Consider the following 23,668-nt stretch of genomic DNA (forward strand, 5'->3'; position numbering starts at 1 on the left):
ACATCTGTAGGAGGAACCGCTCTGAAATGGTGTCAAGTTTTGGAAACCACAGTGAGAAGGCCTGCTGTTGACTTGCCTCTCACCTAACTCTGATATCCCAGGGTTAGGGCCTCAAAGCACAGAGAAATTGTGGAGCACGCTACTCCCTGAACCTTTTTGGAGAAGAGATTTGTCCTTCCTTGGTTTCTTTGGTTTGTAAATCTTGTTTTCCCAGTGGGGCAGCTGGAGGCCCTACACACAGTGCCTCTAAATGAGACCGATCTTACTCAGTGTGATAGGAGAGAAATGAGTACAAGCTGAAGCAGTCCCTCCTGATTGTCTCTCTTTCCCAGAAATAAGAGGTTACAGAGAAAACACAAATGGAATCTAAATCTGGTAAGATTTGCAGAACCTCCAGGTTTCGCTGGGTCAGGAACAGTGTAAAAATAGACTCTCAGGATGAATCCTGGCCAGGAAAAGAGAGACAAGTCAAGGGCAGGAAAATGCACTGTAAAATTTCACTTTTTCCAACTTCCTATTTGGTTTCACTGGTTTTCTCTGAATCATTTGTTTCTCCTACCATCTTTAAGTCATCACCAACAAACCTAATGGAAAACCAGAATCCAGGGGATTGCAGAGCAGGGAATTTTCAAAGATCTGTTTGTAAAATCTGTGGCAAAGATCCTGAAAGTGGACCACATGCCCTCAGAGCCAGTCAGACGAATTCCCATAATGCAGGACCCCACCCCCACCTCCCCCAACACAAAACACAGCCATGAGGCCCAGAGTGCAGACTCGAGGGGCCCAAAGAAGAGGGACAACCCAAGGTAGCTGTGTCATCTGAATGCTTCCAGCCATCCCAGGCAAGCAACTGGTTATCTTATTTCTGAAAATCTCCAGGATGGGGACATTCCTGCTTCCCCTGACAGCTAGTTCCTGTCTTTCAGACCACTTATGCTAATTTCCCTCGGGGCGACCCAGCCTGCTTTCATACAGTTCCTCATTCTCTCCAGATGCTCCCATTATATTCTAGGGTCACAGAACCAAGCAGATGGACACGAAGATTCTATTTATCTGCCATTAGGGTCATAATAATATCTTTTTTTTAAAGGACTATCTCAAAAAATTCAACGGCCTAAGGTTAGCAATAGTGAGAGCAACTCACACTCGTAAGAAATTCTCTCTTGGGACCATTAGTCAAGTTCCTTGGGTTGCCAGTAACAGACACCTACTCAAGCTGCCTTAAGTGAAAATGTGTTTTCATTTTCTTTTCTTGCTTTGTTTCTTCCCTAATAAGAAATATAGGATGCCTTGTGGCACCCAAAGGCAGAGAGGTAGCCCAGGGCTTGTCAGGAATTGGAACAAGGAACAGGAAAGTCCAAGTTGAACCCAGCCAGGGACCTAGGTTCCTCTCTCATCCCCACCAGGTCTCACAGGGTCTTATCTCTTCCTCCTTGGCTGTCTCTCATTCCTGTAACTCTGCAAAATGCATTTCCCTGTTGAGACACACAGATTACCAAACAGAACCACCCTAACTTCAGCCTCACTGCCCTTTCTTAGATATAAACCAGCATGTTAGGTAACAATTTCAAATTCCTGGGGGTGAGAATCAAACTGGTCCAATGTAGGTTGGGAGTACGGTCCGATGCACCGTACTCAGAAGAGGAGGGTCGAGGTAGGGTGGAAATAACAATGCATACCCACCTTGTGTGGGTGAGATCTATGTGGGCTCCCAAGACTTATCTACTCTAGAAACTGGTGACCAGCTAATAACCTTCACAGACTTAGAGTAATTAATAAGCCTTGTCCATGGCCCTATGTACAAGGAAAAGGTAGCTCTGGAAACTTGGAGGAGAGAGATGTGCCCGCATTCTTCCTGGGTGTCCTTTACTTTGGTTAGGATTACACCTCAGTGGGTAAGAAAGTGTTGGCTGTGCCTGAGTCCTCTCTGGATTTGATCAGTGGTAGTCCGCTGGGCAGATTGGTGTGGTAAGAGATCCCGGGTTAGGTCACTGGTAAGTCAATTAGTGAGTAGCATGGTCCTTTGGCACAGGTACACCACCAGTACCACACCCATACCCATTGTGTGCTGGTGACCCCAAGAATGTGTGTGCAGGACAGTGAGGACAGCCAACCCCATCTGCCACATGGAAGAAACCTGAAAAGCTGGAATACTCTGTATCATCTTTGTTTGAAATTTAAAAGGACATTATGACATGGATGATGGAGGACGCAGAGAATATCAAGCCATAATTATGTCCAGACTTCAATAATGTCTGAATTGACTGCATGCATTGTCTTAGTCCCTTCAGGCTTCTAAAACAAGATACCTTAGACCTGGTAGCTGATAAATAACAGAAATCCATTTCTCCCAATTCTGGGGGCTGGAAGTCCGAGATCAACCATGCCAGCCTGGTTGAATGAGGGCCGCCCTCCCAGCTGTAGACTCCACTCTGCCCTCACATGGTAAGAGGGGCTAAGAATCTCCCTGGAGCCTCAGTAATAAGGCACTAATCCCAAACATGAGTGCAACACCCTCCTGGCTTAAGTAACTCCCAAAGGCCATACTTCCCATACCATCACTTTGGTTTGAAATTAAGATTTGATATATGGGGGCACCTAGGTGGCTCAGCCGGTGAGCATCTAACTCCTGATTTTGGCTCAGGTCATGATCTCACGGTTGTGGGATCGAGCCTCACATCAGGGTCCACCAAGCATGGAACCTGCTTAAGGTTTTCTCTTCCCCCTCTGCCCCTCCCCCCACTGCTGCTTGCTCCTTCTCTCTCTCTCTCTGTCAAAAAAAAAAAAAAGACCTCATATAGAAAATTTTGGAGGACACAAACATTCAGATCATAGCACGCATTTATGAAGAAGCCCCTGACGTCCTCAGGGCTTTCCATATATTCATCTCCTCCTCTACATAGTATCTATCATCCTGAATGGCATTGGGTTTCCCGTTTGTCTTCCTTACTAAACACTGGAGATCTTGAGAGAAAAGGTCATATCTTAGCAGGTGGCAGACTTAGGGCCATGCCCACTACCTGGCATATAGCAATGAACCTTTGAAAATAGATGAATGAATCATGATGGATGGAGAAAAAATTTAGGAATTGGAGGTTGGGAAGGAAAGGATGGGACTAAAAGGAAATGCAAGGAGGAGGCAGCACGCATGGCAAACATAACCCTCCAGTAAGTGCTGGTGGCACATTTCCTGTGGTTCAGCCCTGCGAGTAGGTATGGGCAACCCCCTAGACCAGGCAAGACATCAACACAGAGGTGCTATTTGCCTTCACCCAAAGCTTCACTCATGAGCTTGACGCAAGGCTAAAAGTTCCAGGTGCCATGTTGGTTTGGGGAGTTCTCTGTTCCTCTTGTGGTGCCCCCCCCCCTTCAATCAGGCATTGTCTCCAAGCCCGATCAGGAAGACACTGCTGCTGGTTGTTTGCTTTTGTGAGACATTACACTTCAGTGTGACTGTGTTTCATCAGCTTAGGCCAGAGGTTTGACTTTCTTGGGAGTAACAGTTGGCTGGGTACATTCCAGGCCTGCCTTGACATCCTGAAGAAAGTTCAGTAAATGACACAAATTCAGACACCGTTGCAGGCAGTTTCTGGGTTCGTAGCCCTGAGATGTCTGATCAAGGACTACTGGACGCTCTTATTTGGCTCAGCAATTTTTTTATTTTATTTTTATTGTTTTTTTAACATTTATTTGTTTTTGAAAGACAGAGAGACAGTGCGAGCAGGGGAGGGACAGAGAAAGAGAGGGAGACACGGAATCCGAAGCAGGCTCCAGGCTCCTAGCCGTCAGCACAGAACCAGACGTGGGGCTCGAACGCACGAACCGTGAGATCACGACCTGAGCCGAAGTCAGACGCTCAATCGACTGAGCACCCCCAAGGGTTGGGAGAAGATAAGGTAGCAAGGTGATGTGGGTGAGCTTCTCCAATCCCCTTGGCTCCCACTGATCCTACACACACACACACACACACACACACACACACACGCACCGGCCATTGACAGAAGTGCCAAAACATTATTACTCTGGGGAACAGCCCTCCATCAGTGATTGATGTGAGTCGATGGCTTAACTTCCTAGTTTCCTTCAGGTGGAACATAAGTGTGTTGTATACTGTATCACCCCCCCCCCACCCAGAACCCCCTGGGGTTCACCTTCAGTTGCCCACAGGGGTTACCTGCTCATGAACACGTCAGTGTTGGTTTCCCTCCCTTCCCTGACTCGCTTCCCAACTCCACCACCACGGCTTCCTGGGATCATCTCCAGAGAAACCACCTGCTCATAAATCCTTGTTTCAGGGCCAGCTTCTGGGCGTACACAACACAGGTGATGATCCGAACTCTGAACAATCGGGTAAAATACCGAAAGGACTTGATAAGACGCTCGTCGGAGGTGAGATCTCACTGTGTTCAGTATCCGGCCTCTGAGAAGGAAACAGGTTGGGATGTGGCTGTGCCTACAGTGTTAGGAGGAGCTGTGGATCTGAGAGGCCACCTCAGTGCACCTGCTGATGTGGCCCTGAGAGGAGATGAGATGCATCTTAGCTCAGGCTGACTTAACAAAACGCCACAGACCGGGGGCCGTAAACAGCAGACATTTCTTTCTCACAGTTCTGGAGGCTGGAAATTTGAAGTCAAGGTGTTAGCAGATTTAATTCTTGGTGGGGATTGGCTTCCTGACTTTGTAAACAGCTGCCTTCTCGCTGCGTCCTCGCACAGAGGAAAGAGAGAGTTCTTCTTCCCGTTCTCTTAAGGGTGCTAATCCCATCATGAGAACCGCCCCCACGACCTCACGGAAACCTTCCCTCTTTCCGAAGGCCCCACCTCCAAATGTCACCACAACGGGGAGGGGAGGGCTTCAATAGATGAATGTGGGGTGGGGGCAGGGCATGAATATTCAGGCCATAACAAGGTGTAGAGTTGGGAAATTTTACATTCTTTCTCTGGGCACGCAACGGTGGGTTTCAGGTGGGTTTCAGGTGGGTTTCAGGGTTGTTGTTGTTGGAAGTAGTTGTACTCCATGGATATGTAACCTGGTGAGTTCACTGTCCAGGGGGACTCAGCTACTGTACTCATGTGCATTGAGGAAAGGCAGGTCCTAGTCCGCATTGGTCCCAAGAGTTTAAGGGAGAAAGAGAGCCCAGAGCAACAGCACTAAACATCTATTTTCAGATACTCTAGGAGACTCTTCCATAGCGGGTGGTTCTCCAAGGACATCAGCGTCAGCAGCACCCGGGAACTTGTTAGACATGCAAATTACTGGCCTCGCCCTAGACCTAGCAGAAATTCTGGAGTGGACACCAGCAATCTAAGGTCTACCAAACCTTCCGGGTGTGGTAGATACGTGCTCAAATCTGAGGACCCCCTCCCAAAGACTGGGGCAATACTGGAGGAGCAGTCTTGTGGGTATAATGTTCTAGTCTGGGGGTTTCAGACTCAGAGGAGCATAAACTTGAATGCCTAAGAGTAACTGGTCATCCCAGCCATCCATCTGCTTCCTTCAACATCTCACACCCATCAGCCTTTTCTCTGCCCTGATCTTACCCAACAGATAGGGCATCAGTGGTCTGGACCCTTATGCAGTAAAGAAAAGAAGCAGAAAGCGGAAACAGCCTTGTGAGCAGAAGGCAAAAGGAGAAGTTCAAGGTTTTTCTGCCGATTTCTCATCCTGGTGCTCCTTCACCAAACCTCAGCCACTCATCTTCCCCTTGCACATGAGTTTAGGACAGCCCCTAGTCTCCTGAAGGGATTCTCATGCCTTTGCTAGTTTTTGTTAATTCTCCCTTAATTCCTGGAGCTTCATCAGGTTTAATTTGAGGGTAGGGAGCCCAAACCACATGGATATGCCATTTTGTCACCTACTCTGGGAAGCCCAATTCAACCTACTTTTCTAGAATAATCCTCCTGTGGCATTCTCCAGACCTACCGCTTGCGTGCTTCTTTATCGCTTTTATTTCTTTAGAGCACTTTTCGGTTAGCAGGAACATCAATTAGCAGGTACAGAGATTTTTCTTAAACCTCTTGTCCCCATTCATGCCCAGTCTCCCCCACTATTTACCTCCCCCACCGGCGTGGTACATTCATTACAACCCATGAACCTGTATTGATACGTCGTACTCACCCAAAGTCCATAGTCAAAGGCTTACTCTTGGTGTTGTGTGTTCTATGGATTTTGACAAATGTATAATAACCTGCATCCACCGTTATCCTACAGAGTATGATAGAGAGCAGGACGCAGAGTAGTTTCACTGCCCTAAAATTCTCTAAATTCTGCATATTCATCCCTCCTCCTCCAACCCTTGGCAAGCTGGTTGGTTTACTGTCTCCATATTTTTGCCCTTTCCAGAATGTCATGTGTTTGGAAGCATACAGTATGCTAGCCTTTTCAAACTGGCTCCTTTCACTTAGGAATACGATTTCAGTTTCTTCCATGATTTTTCATGGCTTGACGGCAACTTTCTTTGTAGTGCTGAGCGACATTCTGCTGCCTGTGTGGACCACAGCTTACGTAAACACTCACCTCCCGAAAGACATTTTGGTTGCTTCCAAGTTAAGGCAAGTATGAATAAAGCTTCTACACATACCCACGGGCAGGTGTTTGTGTGGACCTACGTTTTCAACTTATTTGGAGAAATTCCAAGGATCGCGATTGTTGGATTGTATGGTAAGTATGTTTAGTTTTGCAAGAAATTTCCAAACTGTCTTCCAGAGTGGCTGCACCATTTTGCGTTCCCACCAGCGGGTGAGTGAGAGATCCTGCTTCTCCACATCTTTACCAACACTGGGTGTTAATGTTTTGGATTTTGTTCATTCAAACGGGAACGTAGGGGTACCTCATGGTTGTTTTAATTTGCAATTCCTTAGTTACAGGTGGCGTTGACTATCTTTTCACATCTTTTCATTTCACTTGCATCATTTTTATCCTACTGGGAATGCGGTTTCTGATATTTATTAATATTTATTAATCATAATATTATTATTACATAATTTTTACCCTGCTCCTTTGTCACTTTTTATTGTGGGTCAGCTTTCTCCAAAAGTAAAGTTGAATCCCCATTTTATAAAACTGAAAACAAAATGAGCTCAAGTGTTTGACTTTGTATTAGTAAAACAGCTAGTTACTATTCTCCTAGCCCAAGAATCAATATTATAAAGCACACTATCTTTTTTTAGAATCATCCTGAATCATGGGGCGCCTGGGTAGTTCAGTCGGTTAAGCAACCGACTCTTGGTTTCGACTCAGGTCATGATCTCATGGTTCGTGAGTTTGAGCCCCACATTGGGTTCTGCACTGACAGCACAGAGCCTGCCTGGGATTCTCTCTCTCCCTCTCTCTCTGCCCATCCCCTGCTCATGTTCTTTCTCTCTCTCTCAAAATAAATAAACTTAAAAAAAGAATCATCCTAAATCTATTTTAAAAATTAGAGACTGTTTTTTTTGTTTCCCTCAATGAATAAGTAATGAGTCAGCATGTAACCCCTGCTAATTCTTTAAGTATCAGAGAATACAAGCCATTGGATCTAATCGCACTGAATAAAATCATCTTCCACTTTCAAAAGTCCTTTTTAGTTGCTTTCTTTCCAATTCTAGCCCACGTTTCATCTTCCCAACGTAGAAACCTTTAGTTTTAGCTCACTATTTTATTTTATTTTATTTTTTTAAATATTAAATTTATTGTCAAATTGGTTTCCATACAACACCCAGTGCTCATGCCAACAGGTGCCCTCCTCAATACCCATCACCCACCCTCTCCTCCCTCCCACCCCCCATCAACCCTCAGTTTGTTCTCAGTTTTTAAGAGCCTCTTATGGTTTGGCTCCTTTCCTCTCTAACTTTTTTTTTTCCTTCCCCTCCCCCCTGGTCTTCTGTTAATTTTCTCAGAATCCACATAAGAGTGAAAACATATGGTATCTGTCTTTTTCTGCATGCCTTATTTCACAATTTTTTAAAGAAAACAAATAAAACCTATGAAAAGGTCCCAAGTTCTTAAATTTACACTAAATTTCTGTTTTCACCAAATGGATGAACAGCATGCATTTTTACTTTTAAAAAAAATTTTAATGTTTATTTAGTTTTGAGAGACAGAGAGAGACAAAGCACGAGCAGGGGAGGGGCAGAGAGAGAGGGAGACACAGAATGTGAAGCAGGCTCCAGGCTCTGAGCTGTCAGCACAGAGCCTGATGTGGGGCTTGAACCCACAAACTGTCAGATCATTACCTAAGCCAAGCTCGGATGCTCAACTGACTGAGCCACCCAGGCACCCCGAGCATGCATTTTTAAAAAGAATACTTTAATTTGAAATTGTTTGGGGGAAATAAAATATATTTGAGTAATTAATTATGGATATTAAAACATTCCTCTTATGGATAGATTTGAATATCTCAAAATGCCATGAAAATGACATTAAGGTACAATACCAAAAGCACAACCAACAAAAGAAGAAATAGGTAAGTAGTATTTCATCAAAATTAAAAACTTTTAGGCATCAAGAATACTACCTGGAGAGTGAAAAGACAACCACAGAATGGGCCAAAATATTTGCAAATTATGCATCTGATATAACTCTGGATACTGAAATATATAAAGTCTAGTGGATACCCAAAATATATAAAGTATCCGGACTATATAAAGAACATTTACAACTCAATGACAAAAAGACACACAGCCCAATTAAAAATATAAGTAAATGACTTGAATAGACCTTACTCCAAGGAAGACATCCAAATGGCCAAACACCATACAAAAAGATGCCAACCATCATCAGTCATCAGGGAAACCCGAATTAAAAACACAATGAGACATAGCAACCCCTAGAATAGCTAACTGTTAGCTGAAAAATGGCAGATAATGAGTATTGGGGAGGATCTGGAGACATTGGAACATTCACACATTGCTGGCGGGAATTTAAAATGGCGCAGCTACTATGGTAAATGGTTCCTCGATAAGTTAAATGAAAAATTACCATATAACTCAGCAATTCCACACCTAGGAATCTACCCAAAAGAATTCAAAACAGGTTTTCTAGTGAAAGCTTGATACACAAACATGGAGCTACCAAAAGTAGATGCAACCTAAATTTTCATCAACAGATGAATGGGTAAACAAAATATCCATATGGTAGAATGTTGTTCAGCTATAAAAAAAAGCAATGAAACACTGAAACATGCTACAACATGGACACCATTATGCTCAAAAATATTGTGCTAAGTGAAAGAAACCAGGTACAAAATGTCTGATTCCCTTTACAGGAAACTTCCAGAATAAGCAAATTATTGGAGATAGAAAACAGATTTGGGGTTGCCACTAATTTGTGAGCTGGGGGAGGAGCAAATGAGAGCCACTGCTTAATGGGTATGAGGTTGTTATGAGGATGATGACAAAGTTCTGGAAGCAGACAGTGGTGGTGGTTGCACAACATCATGAATGCACTTAATGCCACTAATTTGTACGTTTCAAATTGGTTACGTTGTCAATGTTGTGTGTACTTGGCCACAATAAAGAAGGCAAATGCTTCCAAAGCATAATTTAAATTTGTTTCACTGGTCAGTTATAATTCAGACATTAGCACTTCCATTGTTTGAAAATAGAATTGCTCTGTGTTTTAAGCTTCTTTGTGGGAGCAGGGAGTTGTGATGTTTTCTCAACTTCATCTCATATTCTAGAAAAATATTTTGCTATAGTGGTTGGAAAATACATCTACTTTGTTTTTCAGTTAATTTGACCCCCGTACATGTGTGTTAAATCTTGGGGCTCAAGATGTGTGCTAGATTCTTCTTTAAAGCTTTTGGGGACATATTCACGTGTCTTGCTAAACTCTGTAGCTCTGGGTTTTATTTTGTATTTTTTTATTTTTTTGTGAGAAATTTGTATTTATCTGAACAATTTTTGATTCGTATCACCAATGTGGGATATTAGAATATTTCTGGCATATGACTGTGGATTTTATTTATTTATTTACCAGTAAATCTAGTCTTTTGCTTTCCCAATAAAGTTAATAATCAGGCTATCAAAATATCTGCTTCCAACATTCTTGGCTTCATTTCTCTCTGACATTTAAATGAATTTTCAAAACAGTCTCTGTTTATTATATGTTTTCTTTCCCCTTATGGATACCTGTGAAATGCTTAAAACTATCCTGCAGCTTGGATTTTCACTCAAGTGTGCCTGATAACTTTTCATCTCAGAAAATAGACATACACCATTGACTTTTAGAGCCCCCAAATACTCATTTCTATGAACACGCCAAACATTGTTTTATCTTGTGATGAACATTTAGTTTGATTTTTTTAAGCTTATTTATTTATTTATTTTGAGAGAAAGAGAGATAGGGAGAGAATCCCAAGTAGGCTCCACGGTGTCAGCACGGAGTCCAACGCAGGGTTTGGACTCATGAACTGTGAGATCATGACCTGAGCCAAAATCAAGAGTTGGACGCTCAACGGACTGAGCCACCCAGGTGTCCCCATATTTAACTTGATTTTAGTTTTTGTTTCTGAAAGCCTCATTCTAATGAACAGCATTAACACACACACACACACACACACACACACCCCTATTTCTTGAGCATGCATTCCTTGAAATTATATGAGAGAAGTTGCACATTTACACTTCAATTTTTTTATTGCTGTGTAATGCTTACCTGGTCTCCAAACTGCCCTGTGAGTGTCACCAGCAAGCCCCAATTTCTCCTCCCCGCTCACGACAATCTCTGAGGTGTAATAAATAGAAAGTCATATCTCACAATTTATTTTAATTTTCAGTTTGTGAACCACTACTGAGGTTAAATACTTTTCTTGCATTCAGCGGCCTCTTGTATTTCTTTTGTAAATTGTATAATGGAGTCCTTTGCGCGTTGCCCGTTACCGAGCTATTTCTTTGTATTTTTTTTATATAAATTTGTAAAGCTCTTTGTATGTGAGCAAATGTAACCTTTCCTTCAAAGCCATTGCAAATATTATCTCAAAATATCACTGATATTTAAATTTCAGTCTTCATTTTCTTTCTGTCTTAAAAAACACAATCACAGATATTTTCAAATATACATGAAAGCAGAGATAATCATTTAGCAAATCCCAGTAGAACCACCACCCGGATTCGATAACTAGCTAAGATATTGCCAACCTGCTTCCACCTCTCAACTGTTCTTTTTATTTATATTATTGTTTTTGTTGTTTTGCTGGAGTATTTTAAAGCCAAGCTCATGTTACCCATAAGTACATCTGGATGCATCTTTATTACTAAGGACATTTAGATACAGAACTACATGCTATTTTCCTGACTTATCCACATTTAAGACTAAGAAAACGTCACCTACCGTGTAAAACTCCTTTGGGTAACATATATCCATTTCAAAACATACTCCTCCCCGGGTTATTTTCCTTAGACCTTTTTGCCTATTTAACCATAGATAATTTCATCGATTTACTTTGCATAGCTTCTTGACCACAATTCTATAATTCTTTTTTTTTTTTGATGTTTATTTATTGTTTTTTTTTTTTAAGTTTATTTATTTTTGAGACAGAGAGAGACAGAGCATGAACGGGGGAGGGTCAGAGAGAGAGGGAGACACAGAATCGGAAGCAGGCTCCAGGCTCTGAGCCATCAGCCCAGAGCCCGACGAGGGGCTCTAACTCACAGACCGCGAGATCGTGACCTGAGCCGAAGTCAGACGCTTAACCGACTGAGCCACCCAGGCGCCCCTATTTATTGTTTTTGAAGGAAGAATCACGAGGAAGTGCACACGTGGGGGAGGGGTGGGGGGGTGGAGGGACAGAGGATCCAAAGTAGACTCTGGGCTGACAACACACAGCCCAATGCAGGGCTTGAACTCACGAACCGTGAGATCATGACCTGAGCCAAACTCAAGAGTGAAATGCTTAACCAACTGAGCCACCTAGGTGCCCCACATTTCTATAATTCTTGTCAGATTCTCTTTTCCTCCAGATTTTTGCTTCACGCAGCTGTTCCCTGTGCATTTTTCATGTTCTCTTTTCTGAGCATCAGATGGCTGTAAGCCTTTGACCTCAAGGAGGCTGTGATTCTTATTTTCATTGCCCCCCCCCGCCAGTAGCATCTCCATATTTCCAGTGTGACAGTGTGCGCTGAGATCTCAAGGCCTTCCTGCTAATTTTCCACGTTGTAGGTATTTACATAGGCATTTGGAGAAGTCATGGGTTTTTCCCCAAAGCAGTTCCCACTTACCATGACCATCTAACTCACAGCAGAGTTCAGGATTTCCCCTATTATCAATACACTTATTTTAGTCTATATGAACACATCTTCCTTAATTCGCCCTTGCTCAGGCAGCAACAAGCCTTTCCCAAGAGTCCTGGTCTGCACCAGGCATCCCTCTTCTTTTGCTCAGGAGGCCTCTTCCAGGACATTCCAGCCACTGGCAAGAAACAGGAAACTTCTCTGTGAAGGCGCTGCACAGATCAGTCGGGGGGGGGGGGGTCTTTCTCTCCAGCGTGCATCTGTTTTATTTTTGCTCAAAGTTAGGCAAATCCCTAACTTCTTTACTCCCGTTCACACAGTCCTGAAGTCAAACCATTCAGGTTTGCTCAAAGGGGGTGAGTCACTACGGGTTAGTAGGTGACGAAGTTAGCGGTTGTGTTTGTGGCCATTTGAGGCTATAATAGGTTGTGACCACCTTCAAAAGAGCTAGCCTTCAGTGTTTGGGACCTTCTGGGAGGCCATGGCACTGAAACACAGAGGTAGGGTCTACTTAGAGACCATGGGTCAATGGCCAGCAAAGCTTTTCCCCAAAGCTGTTCTCGGTTCCCTGCCAGCCCACGGAGACCCACTGCCAAAGCCAAAGTCAAGTCATGGGATATCAGTTAGGAGAGGTCATAGAGATCATCTCATCAACCATTCTCATCTCATGAATGAAGATGCCAAAGCTTAGGAAGGTGGATTAATGGACTTGTCCAAGTGTGGGGGGAGATGCATGACCCCATCAAGGTCTCTTGACTCATACTAGTGACGCCCTGCATCTATCCAACCTCTGCCATAGCTCAGAAGGCCAGTGACGCCTCTCTGAAGCACCTTATTCCATGGCAGAGCCAAAAATCACCTTGGTAGGGTTGACTTCCATGATCAAACTACTTCCGAGGGACTTGGACTCTAGCTTGCTCAGTCTGAGGTCTCATCAACTGCAATTCTAGAATTTCTCATCATGAACTCCAGGAAGATGGAATTAGATGTGGCCCTGTTGGGTGAGCTAAAGTCTACGGAAACAAAAGAGAACAGCACGCATATAATTAAGATGAAAAAAACATACTCCAGGAGACAAAAGATTGCCAAAGCTGATGTCCTCAGGAGGCCCCAATCCAACTTCAATCCCATCCAACCCTTGACCTGCCTTGGTCCTTAAGGGACTTGGTCTTTTGTCTGCGAAAAGACAACAGGATTGGGTCTTTAAGAGAAGAAATAAATAGTAAGTAGTTCTCCGGGTTTTCTGCAGCTATGTCTCATATTTGACAACCTTACACTCACCGATTTGACAGTCTGCTTTCACAAAGCCATATGCATATAAGGTGTATATTACCCCCACGTCGACGAGATTCTCACTTAGCCAACGACATCTGTCTTTGAACTGTCATGAAATGCTGGAATGATTCTTTTTCTTTTGTGGTGTCAATTCCTCTCTCTGTCATTATTAACCTTGTTAAATACCCTCTTCCCTCCCCTTCTGAAAGGCAGAAGTGAGTGCTAAGTTTCAAACATACCCCCTTAACACATCCAGATGGGGTGGGGAAAAAGCATAGCTAACTATCTACTTAATCAAACACCTACTTTTACTCCATCAACGGGGAGTAGACCCTTTTGTACATTTGACAAATTCAAGCAATTTAGCAAGTGGGTTAAAGTCTATGTAAAGGTACTTCAACAACATGGGAAATACAGACACTGGTCTTCTGTCTCAGAATTGGTTAATGGAAGACGTGAAATCTCAAAACGCGCACAACAGTGGGTTCTTACAGAGCTTCTAATGCACTGCTGGGAAAACCTTGAAAGATTTTCCATCACGGTGGGGGAGGGGGGCGGGTGGGTTGACAGTTTTTGCCTTTGCTGTCAGTGCCACTGTGGGAGGCTCCTAAATTTATTATACCTAGGAAATGATTCTAGTGCAAACCCATCCTGGAAGAAGCCAGGACGCAAGGCACGCCCGCGCTCATCAGCCTGTGTTGTGGGGTGTGACTACAAGACTTTGGAAGCCGAGTCTTGGCCACCCCATGGGCAGTGACCTTGGGCACTTCTCTGACTCCATCAAGAGGGGGCCCGAGCAAGAACCTGGTCCTGTTGGCTTTTCCACCTCAGGCAGCCGAGCAAGCCCTTCCTGGAAGAAAAAAAAAATGATTCAGAGAGTAAAATAGAACCCTCACAGTGGAGTGGCAATGTTTCCCACTGGTGTGAGTGTCTCCTTAAAATGCCGTCTTTCTGGAGTCGTCAAAATGCTCAGTGCCATCAGGTAGAAGGTCAGATGTCACACATTACTTTGGGGTCATCAGGAAGCAGCTTTCTTTCTTTCTTTCTTTCTTTCTTTCTTTCTTTCTTTCTTTCCAGTCTCCTCACCTTGGGAAGCTCCTTTCCCTCAGTTTTCCTCACCCACGAAATAAGAATAATAACGTGGTCCAACTTCCTAGGGAAGAGAAGATCGATGAGCTCTTTTTGCTGATTAGCTCGAAAGCCATGCAAATATAAATCAGTGAGTACTCCGTGTGCCACTGCCCTGCCACCCTGGGCGCCTGGAGCTCTCACTGAACTCAACAGGAGCTCCGGGGATGTACAAGAAATATGTGCTGGGAGAGATGGGTCCGGGGCATTTTGGTGATGATTACTTAAGCACTGCTGTAGCGGGAGAGACAACTTGTAAGTGTATGATTATCGATCGCTGCATTTGGATCTGCTCTGAGAAACTCTGCTACATCAGGTAGTCGGGCTCAAACAGCATCAATCATGTGGCGCAACACTCTGGCTGTCTTATGGACTTAATGGCATTGGAATCAAAGGGCAAAAGCTGCCCTTGGAGGCCAACAGGGGCTCTTCAAGGCTCGAGGAGTCAGAGCAGACGGAACTGATGTTTGCCTTGCCAATTACAATCTAATAAGAAGGTAATTAAACCAGCATACAGGTTCTACTGTAACAGTGATCTGTAACCTTGATCTACAACATGGAATGATCAAAAAAGACATCTGTGCTCTACAGCTCAGCCCGTGAAGCCACGTCCCTTGGTTCAAGGGGTTAGTCACTTGTCATCCTTGGATGGCCGTAGAACGTGTCCCCAACTGTAGTCACTTGCGTCCGAAACATGCACCAATCCCCTATCTCAACTTGTACCAAAGGATGGGATCTTCATTCTGCACAGTCTGTTTCCAACAGCAGGCTTTGCTACCATCTATAAATTCAGGCAACAGGATTCCTTCTCCCAAAATGCAGCATCATTGGCTACAACAGATCGAGTATAGGCCGCTCCACGGAAAACGTTTATGAGATATCATCATAGAAAATAAAGGGGTATTGTAATGAAAAGGCAACCCTTTGGTTTAATTGCAACTGTTTAAGCTAAAGGAAATTGTGTATTTGAGCTCTGAAGTGGAAACAAAGTTGCCAGTTTCTGAGATGCATATTATAGAAAAATGAGTTCTTTTTCTTCATTAGAAAAACATATCTGCAAGTAATAAGAATATTATGAGTAAATATTAAAAGAATACATAGCCATTAGGCCGTGAGTAGCTACAGAATACATTATATCTTTAAAGAATTTCCAAAGCATCCACTGAGAAAAGAAAACGACAACAACAACAACCTGACTCCTGGCCTAACTAAACTATAACCTGCGTTCCTACCCTACAGAAATAAGGCAGCATCAACACCCTCCGGAGAATTGCCCCCACACTACCAGAACAGGATGAAGGAAACTTCATCATGAATCCGAAGCGTTACAGATTTAAATCATCACTTGCTTCCTTTGGAAAAATAACTTGACAGTCCACAGAAGCGTGCATGCACGAGGAAGGAGTGAACTACACCTAAGGAAGACCAAGGAAGGAGTGAGATGCAGGACATTCTGTGCTGAACCCATCACTGCTCAGGGAGCATTCCGTAGGTGAAGAAACAGCATGACTATGCGAATGAGCTGAGAGCCCCAGACAGAAGGACAGAAAGGGAACGTGACTCCGTCCAGCTACACGACGAGGAAAACACACTTCCTACGCAGATCAGAAAAACAATGTAACAGCTCTTTGTCGCATAATTTTTCAAGTTTGTTTCTTTCCTTTGAGAGAGATAGAGAGCGTGTGGGGGAGGGGCAGAGAGAGGGAGAGAGAGAGAATCCCAGGCAGGCTCAGCGCTGTCAGCCCCAAACCTGATGCAGCCCACAAACTGTGACACCATGACCTGAGCCCAAATCTAGAGTCAGATGCTTGACTGGCTGAGCCACCCAGGCATCCCTGTCATATAATTTAAACAAAATTGTTTTGCCTGATTTAGAAAACAGTCCGATGAACCCTTCAAATGTGGTACCAATAAGTGGAAATATCCACTGAAAGTTCTGGTTCTGGGCACTGAGAAAACAAAACAGACCAAAAAAAAAAAAAATCCTCTGTCTTCACAGAGAGTAAACAAAACAAATGTTAACAACAGAACATGTTGGAAGATAAGCACTGTGTAAAATGTAAAGAAGGAGCGCCTGGGTGGCTCAGTCCGTTAAGTATCTGAGACCTTGGCTCAGGTCATGATCTCACAGTTCGTGAGTTCGAGCCCTGTGTTGGGCTCTGTGCTAACAGCTCAGACCCTGGGGCCTGCTTTGGATTCTGTGTCTCATTCTGTCTCTCTCCCCCTCCCCTGCTCTTGCTCTCTCTCTCTCTCTCTCTCTCTCTCTCAAAAATAAACATTTAAAAAAAAAATGTAACGCAAAGACATCCTCTTTTTAGAGGATGCTTGGGCGGGGGTAGCGTTGTTACGCCTTTATGGAGGGTGGGCCATGACTGTCCTGGAGCTGAGATGACATTTGAGCAAAGACTCGAAGCAGGAAAGAGGGCAGGCGGGCAGGCGTCCAGAGAACGGCAGGTGCCGTGAGCCATGGCCGGTGCTTGAGGACCAGCAAAGCAAAGCCAAGCAGCTGGAGACCAGTGAGCGAAGGACACAGTTAGTGGCTGGACCTGAGTCCAGCGGAGAAGTGCATGATCTGATGAGCTTTTCCTCAGGCCCTCCCTGCATACTAGGAGGGGCAAGGACAGGAGTAGAGAGCCGTTCAGAGCCCCCCCAGTCTGCAGGCAGAAGGTGGCGGAGTTTGGACCCGTGTGGTTGCAGTGGAGTCGGGAGGTTGGGTTACTGACACCTGTTGGAGGCAGAGCCAGCAGAGGGTCCCGATTGAGGGAGGGGAGGAAGAAGGAAGCCATCAAGAACGCCCCCAAAGTCCTGACCTTGGCAATTTCCCATTACTATTGGATCTGATGCAGTGACACAGGTTTGAGGGGAAAGGTTTGAGGGGATTTGGGGTGGGGACATGGTGAATACAAGAAACCAGCTACAGATGCGCAGGTCAGGCTATCAAGGAGGCTGAAAGATGCACAAGTCTTTGATTCTAGGGGAGATCATAACCACAGACGTCGCCCAAAAACGATGTCCGGGGAGCTCCCGCATCTTTGGAAGGAGGCCGAGAGGCCAGTGACACAGGGCAAACCCAGGCACACGTGGCCCACTGAATACCCACTTCACCCGTATCAACAAGTTCAAATGAAATGCTTGTGGAAGTTTTTGGAAACTTGAAAGCGGGAGACAGACACCCACTTACGGCTCCTGGAACCAGCCGGGCCTGGCAGCAAACGCTCTGAGCAGAGAAACAATCTATTTGCAACCAGATCAAGGCCCATCCCCAGCTGTGAATGTGGGAACATCGTCCAGGCAATGTGCCTTTCGTCTCGCCTGCTTTCTGCTGGATGTCGCTCTAAGAACCTTGATGGAAATGCAGGCGGGGGAGTCGAACGCTGATGACCACATACCATGATGAAAGACCTACATCCGTGCTCTCATTTACGCCCCGTGCCAACTCCACACAGCGAGATTTCTTTTCCCTGAACCTGATGCTCAGGGCATTGGGGTGACTCAGCTAGGTTCCTACGGTGACCCTGTGTGCAGAGGGGAGAGACACCCAGGTTTTCAGGACACTTCCCACCGCAGGGCCCTCCACCTCAACCCCCTCTCCAAAACGACCCCACTTCCTTTCGAGACTAGACGGGAAAGATTTGTGATTCATTAACACCCAAAAGAGAAAGCTGCTAGACCAGTAGAGAAATAACTAGACTCCATGTCGGTGGACTTTACAGATTGGAAAGCCTGCTCATAAACCTTAGTCTTTTCCTGGAAGTGCCCGTCTGGTCCCTTCACCAAGATGCATGCTGTCAGGACAGGTGATCCGGCCTTACGGGAAATAAAAAATTGAAAGGGGACAAGCAGGAAACACTTGCCTCCAATTGGAGAAGATGTCTCAAGGGAATCAGTCTTTGGAGGGATAGGGCACGGGGCGTAGCTGAAAAACCTGACCAAGATTTGTCTCCCAGGCTAACCACTTAGAAATCAAGCACATCAGGGGCCCCTGGGTGGCTCAGTCGGTTGAGTGTCTGATTCTCTATTTTGGCTCTCAGGGTTCGCAAGACAGAGCCCCGTGTCACCCAGCTCTGTGCTGACAGCATGGAGCCTGCTTGGGATTCTCTCTCTCTCTCTCTCTCTCTCTCTTTCTCTGCCCCTTCCCTTCTTGTTCTCTATTTCTCTCTCTCTCTCTCTCTCTCTCTCAAGATAAATAAACATTTAAAAAAAAAAATCTAGCAACCACTTAGTGGCTTTGCCCTTTTGTGTGTCCACGGGCTGTGTGTTCAAGTTGACCATGACGCGTTTTGCATGCAAATGAAATTGTTTCTGATTTACTGGGCTGGAGCCCCTTCAGAATAAGACCACACGTTATGCCTTTATTGGGACTTCCTGCCTCTCAAGTACCAGTTGTAACGGCAGCTGTCACTGAATACACGCTCGTCGAATAAGTGAATGGAGATGTGCCACCAGCAGACTTAGAACTCCACAATCCAGTTCTAATCTTGCTCCTATAACACAGTGGAATCGCCTGGATGCGGACCCGCCCCTCTGTCTTTATTCTGATCTGTTCAGGCCAGATCAAGATCTGCTTTTCCTGTAGTCCGCCAAAACATCTTCAACAACTTTTCATGAGAAAGCTTTCTGGGTAAATCTATTCTTCTCCAAGTCGTTATATCCGACCTAGTTTGCTTTTCAGTCTCTTCCAACCAAACGGTATTGATTAAAAAGTCACCAGTTTTGAGAATCTAAGTGTCTTCTGACAAATTCCAAGGGGAATAAAGCGAAAGGAATTGTCATAAAGTGGGAAGAATTTGGTTGTCAGCTGCGACACATCCTCGATTCAGATCGAGAGGCGGAAATGTGAACGATGAGGAGAGCTGCTGAATTTCTGTGGGTTTCAAAGCCAGGAGCAACAGGGCCTCCAGAGAGGGCCTTTTAAACGTGGCAGGAAACGGAACATCCTGCGGGGTCTCCGTGCGGCTGGCTGGGCAGTCCTGGCCCCTGTGTCCTGCTCCTTCCCTTCCAGAAGGAGTGGGAGCCACCCTTCTGTGCTTAGAAAAAGCCAAACCCAAGGCAGTGAGCCTCAGGAAAAAATGGTCAAGAATCTTGCCCCAGACCAGCAACTGTTGGTTTTCAAAAACAGCAGAAGCAGAAGCTGGGGGTGGTGAAAAGTAGGGACAAGAAACCAAAGAACCAGAGTCCTTGTTGCAAAAATTCCATCCACGTCCTGGTCTCTTCGTTCACGTTCCTGTTCCTTTACAGAAGAAACTGTGTGCGTTCTGCATTACTTCAGCATTGTAGAAAGACGATAGAATTTTTTTTTTATGAACAACTTTTCCTGTTACTTCAGGATTATTCCTGCTATTTCCCAACGGCTGCAGGAAAAAGGGATGTTCATCCTTTGCCGTTTAACAGATATTTTTTAATGGAAGCAAAATACAATTATAGCCACAGCAAATTGCATACACCAGCTCACTTAATTTCACCTCATTCCATCAACACCATTGTAAAGTTGGTATGCTCTGCAGAGGACAGACCGGAAGCTCAGAGAGGTTGAGTAACTTGCCAAGACTCACACAGGTTGTAAGAAATGAAAGTGCCAATCAACCATCCCTCTTCTGCTTAAAACTCATTCTCCTTAGAACCGTCTCTAGTCTCTGCCAGAACAAAAGTGCCCATAGCAGGATTCCCTTATTAGAGTAAGCTCCGAGTAAGTAGTCTGTGATTCATTCTATAGGGGCTCTTTGTTCTTTTGGTAATATCGCAAAAGAAGAAAAATTGCTAATTTGACAGTTATTGTCTGAATAAACTAGCCTGCCCTTCGTTAAATGCTGCAACATTATTATGTATCTATTCTAAAGAAACAAAATGACTTTAGAGATACAATTTTAAAAAAAAAAAAAAAAGCATCACACGTTTCAATTTCCCCTGCTAAGTTTTTCCCTCCAACGTGCTTTTATTGATGATTTAAGCAGCCTCTCCGAGGCCTTGGTGTCTACCCACAGAGCCCAGGTCACAGCAGGACTCTTGTCCTCTACCTGTTTTGGAGTGGGGGCGGGGGGGCGGGTGGACCATGAAGCCTGGTTCTTCCCAGCTTGCTCTCCAACTCAACAAGACACTGGTGGCTAGCAGGGCTCATGATAAACACTAGTGACCACTCAGAGTCCTTTCTCTGCTATCAGCAGACGGCAAAAACTGTCATATGTGAAACACACAATCCACAAACAATCCTGTGAGGCGGCTTACCTTATTCCTACCCAGCTGTACACGGGGAAATGGAAGCTCAGAGAAGTTCAGGAACTCGGCCAAGACCACACAGCATCAACTATCCGGGTCCTTCACCTCTTACTCTTCTGCCCCAGGAGGAAATGCCTTGGCCTGAGTCCTTGATTCCCACTCCTGGGGACCCATGACACACATTTAAAGAGACACACTGGGGGCTAAGGGTGTTGTGTGCCTCTAAGAACCAGAGGTATCCTCTAACCTCTCCACTACATTGTTGGCCTCCCTGGGCTTTGCACCTTATGGCTATTGACTCATAGAATCCTGACAAGGACTCTTGCAATGAAGAGCAATGAAGTGGCATTGACTTCTTTTGCAGATAAGGGCAATGAGGCTCAGAGGTTCAGTGACTTGCCTAAGGTCATATAGGTAAGGGGTGGGCTAGGGATTAAAGCCATGGACCTTTTACTAGTTCCACTTCCTCTGGGCTCTAAGCAGGGGGAGTTAACAGGCTCTGGGCTCAGAATCTCAGAGTTTCTCTTAGCACTAATTCAGTGGTAGGAGTTGCAGAAGTGGTCCAGGAAGAACGTGTCCCGCTGCCTGGGGTTCGTGGAGGGTAGAGGACATTTCTCCCAGAGATGCACCAGGTAAAGCCGGTCCACGACTGCCTGGGCCCTGCCACCAGCAGCCTCCTCAGCCAGGCCGGCCACAGCCTTCCCTGGTGGTCTCCAGTCCCTGCCCCACTCAACTGCCCAAAGTGACATTTTCCACCTGTCACCTTTGTGCTGTTCTGTCCACCTGCAAGGCCTGCACCCCTGAGCCCCCTCCGGGCCCAGGGGCGCCCTTCCTCACTTTCCTGCAGGAAGGCATCATTTGGCCCTCCCCAGGATCTGCACTGGATCTCCTCTCTCCCGTGCAGGGGTACCTTTCCTGATGCGCCCCTGCAAGTCCTGAAGGGCAGAGCCCGTGGCTCGCTGGTCTCCATCCCTCCCTTAACGCCCAAGGGGGATGGGGACAAATCGCCTGCATTCAGATTCTCCCTCTTCTGCTCAAACAGCACACCGTCGCCTGGCTCCCGCTCGGGTGGGGCCCGGCTAATGAGAGTGACGGGCGTCAAGAGGTGCGCGGTTAGAGCCCGCATTCCTGTCTCAACGAGACACACGCAGCGCCTTCCTCGCGTGCTTCGGGGCTCGGGGAAGGGGGGGGGGGTCTGAGGTGCCGAGGCCTTCGCTGTCACCTCCTCCCGCGGCCGCCCTGTCACACCTGGGTGTGCACGCAGACCAAGATGGAAGGCGCGATCCTAACTTCTGCCTGAGCAGGTGGGAGGGAAGAGAGACGAGAGGTATTCCATTGGTTGTCTGGGAAAATGAATCGCACCTTCCCCTCACTTGCGGAGGATCAACTTTTCCCACCCCCTCGAGTGGGCACTCCTCACCCGGGGTCGCAGCCGGAAACGGGGAGCCCAGTGGCCCCAGTTCGAGGGACGTGGAGCCGGGCGGGCAACGGACGCTCCCCACCCCAGACACCGGGGAAAGTGCCTCACGATGTCCCGGGTCCCCGGAGTCCCCGCGGCGGGGCGAGCAGCACCCCCCGCCCCGCCGCCGCCTCCGGCCGCCCCGCGCGCGCGTCGCCCGCGCCGGGTCCCCAAGGGTTAAGCGCGGGCCCCGCGGCGCGGCGGCCGATGCCGCCACCCGGGCCGGGGCGCAGAAAGCCGGCCGCCACCTGCCGCGCGGGGCCGCGGCGCGATGCGGCGCTGGAATGAGGAAGCGCGGCGGCGAGGGGAGGGCCGGGGCGCGCTGCGCGCGGGGGTGGCGGCGGCGCGCCGAGCGGGCCCGGCGCGGGCGAGCGGGCTGCAGCCGGCGGCGGCGCCAGCAGGTACGGCCCGCGCCCGCCGCCGCCCCGGCGGCCCTGGAGTGGGAGTGGGGGTGGGAGTGGGGACGGAGGGGGGGCCGGGACCCAGCCCCGCGCCCCGGCAAAGTTTGTGCGCGCGGTCCCGGAGTTGCGGTCGGACCGCACCGCGGGAGCCGGCGACCCGGCGGCGGAGGCTGGGGCGAAGGCGGCGCTTCCAGCTACGCGCCCGGGGTCCGCGTCCCGCTACGCGTCCGTCTGTGCGTCCCGCTCCCGGTCCCCCTCCGCGCCCGGACCCGCGCCCCGCTCCGAGTCCCTCTCCGCGCCCGGACCCGCGCCCCGCTCCGAGTCCCCCTCCGCGCCAGGCCGAGAGCCCGGCTCCGCGCCCCGCGCCCCCCGGGTCCCGCTCCGCGTTCCGGGGCAGCAAGCCGGGCGAGGGCAGGGCGGAGCGCGCGGGGCGGGGCGGCTGCGGGCCGGCGGAGCGGTCGGCCGGAGGGGTGCGCCGCCCCCAAAGTTTGCGGAGCGCGGGCGGCCGCAGGTGGCGGGGCGCAGGGGCACGGCGCGGAGGGGGCCCAGGTGCGCGGCCCGTGGGCGGCGCTGTGCGCGCGGGGCGGCCGGCCGGCAGCGAGCGCGAAAGCCGGGTCGGAGTCGGCGGAGGAGGGGTGGGGGGATGGGGGGGGAGGGTGGCGGAGAAATGGGGAACCGGGCGAGTGAGCAACTTCAGGAAGTCGTTGTGAAAGAAAGCTGGGAAGAGCCCGGCGGCCGAGTTAGCAGGGCGCTCTAACAAGTGCGTGCGCGGCCCGGGGCGGCGACTGCGGCCACGGTCCCCGGGTCCCCGCGCAGCGCCGCCGAGCCCGAGCCCGGCCGGGACCTTGGAGGTGGCGAGGCGGCCGGCCCCGGGCGAGCCCGGCGGGGCAGAGGGAGCCCCGGCCCCGAGGTTGCTGTTCGCGCCCGAGGATCGGTCTCGGCCCCCAAAGTGCGACGCACACGTCCACGTGAGTGTTTTCCAA

General features: G+C 47.6%; 1 protein-coding gene and 1 long non-coding RNA gene across 24 annotated transcripts in view; one reads left to right on the plus strand and one right to left on the minus strand.

Annotated features, from left to right (window-relative positions):
• The window catches only part of LOC145713013 (uncharacterized), a 344,480-nt gene that overhangs the window by 84,789 nt on the left and 236,023 nt on the right, over window positions 1–23,668 (minus strand). The window lies entirely within an intron of this gene.
• Window positions 22,090–23,668, plus strand: part of IKZF1 (IKAROS family zinc finger 1) — a 102,392-nt gene continuing 100,813 nt past the window's right edge. For 5 of the 23 annotated variants that reach the window (XM_060632105.3, XM_060632102.3, XM_060632109.3 and 2 more), the window contains exon 1: window positions 23,347–23,653. Coding sequence is in view for 5 of the 23 variants with exons in the window: in XM_060632114.3 (XP_060488097.1) it covers window positions 22,556–22,685 (130 nt within the window). In the remaining 18 variants the exon portion in view is untranslated. Of the gene's footprint in view, window positions 22,153–22,553; window positions 22,686–23,346; window positions 23,654–23,668 lie in introns of those variants that run through there. The other 18 variants (XM_060632093.3, XM_060632118.3, XM_060632123.3 and 15 more) reach the window with 10 other exon arrangements.

Source organism: Panthera onca, chromosome A2, assembly GCF_046562875.1.
Source record: "Panthera onca isolate mPanOnc1 chromosome A2, mPanOnc1 haplotype 2, whole genome shotgun sequence".
NCBI lineage: Eukaryota > Metazoa > Chordata > Mammalia > Carnivora > Felidae > Panthera > Panthera onca.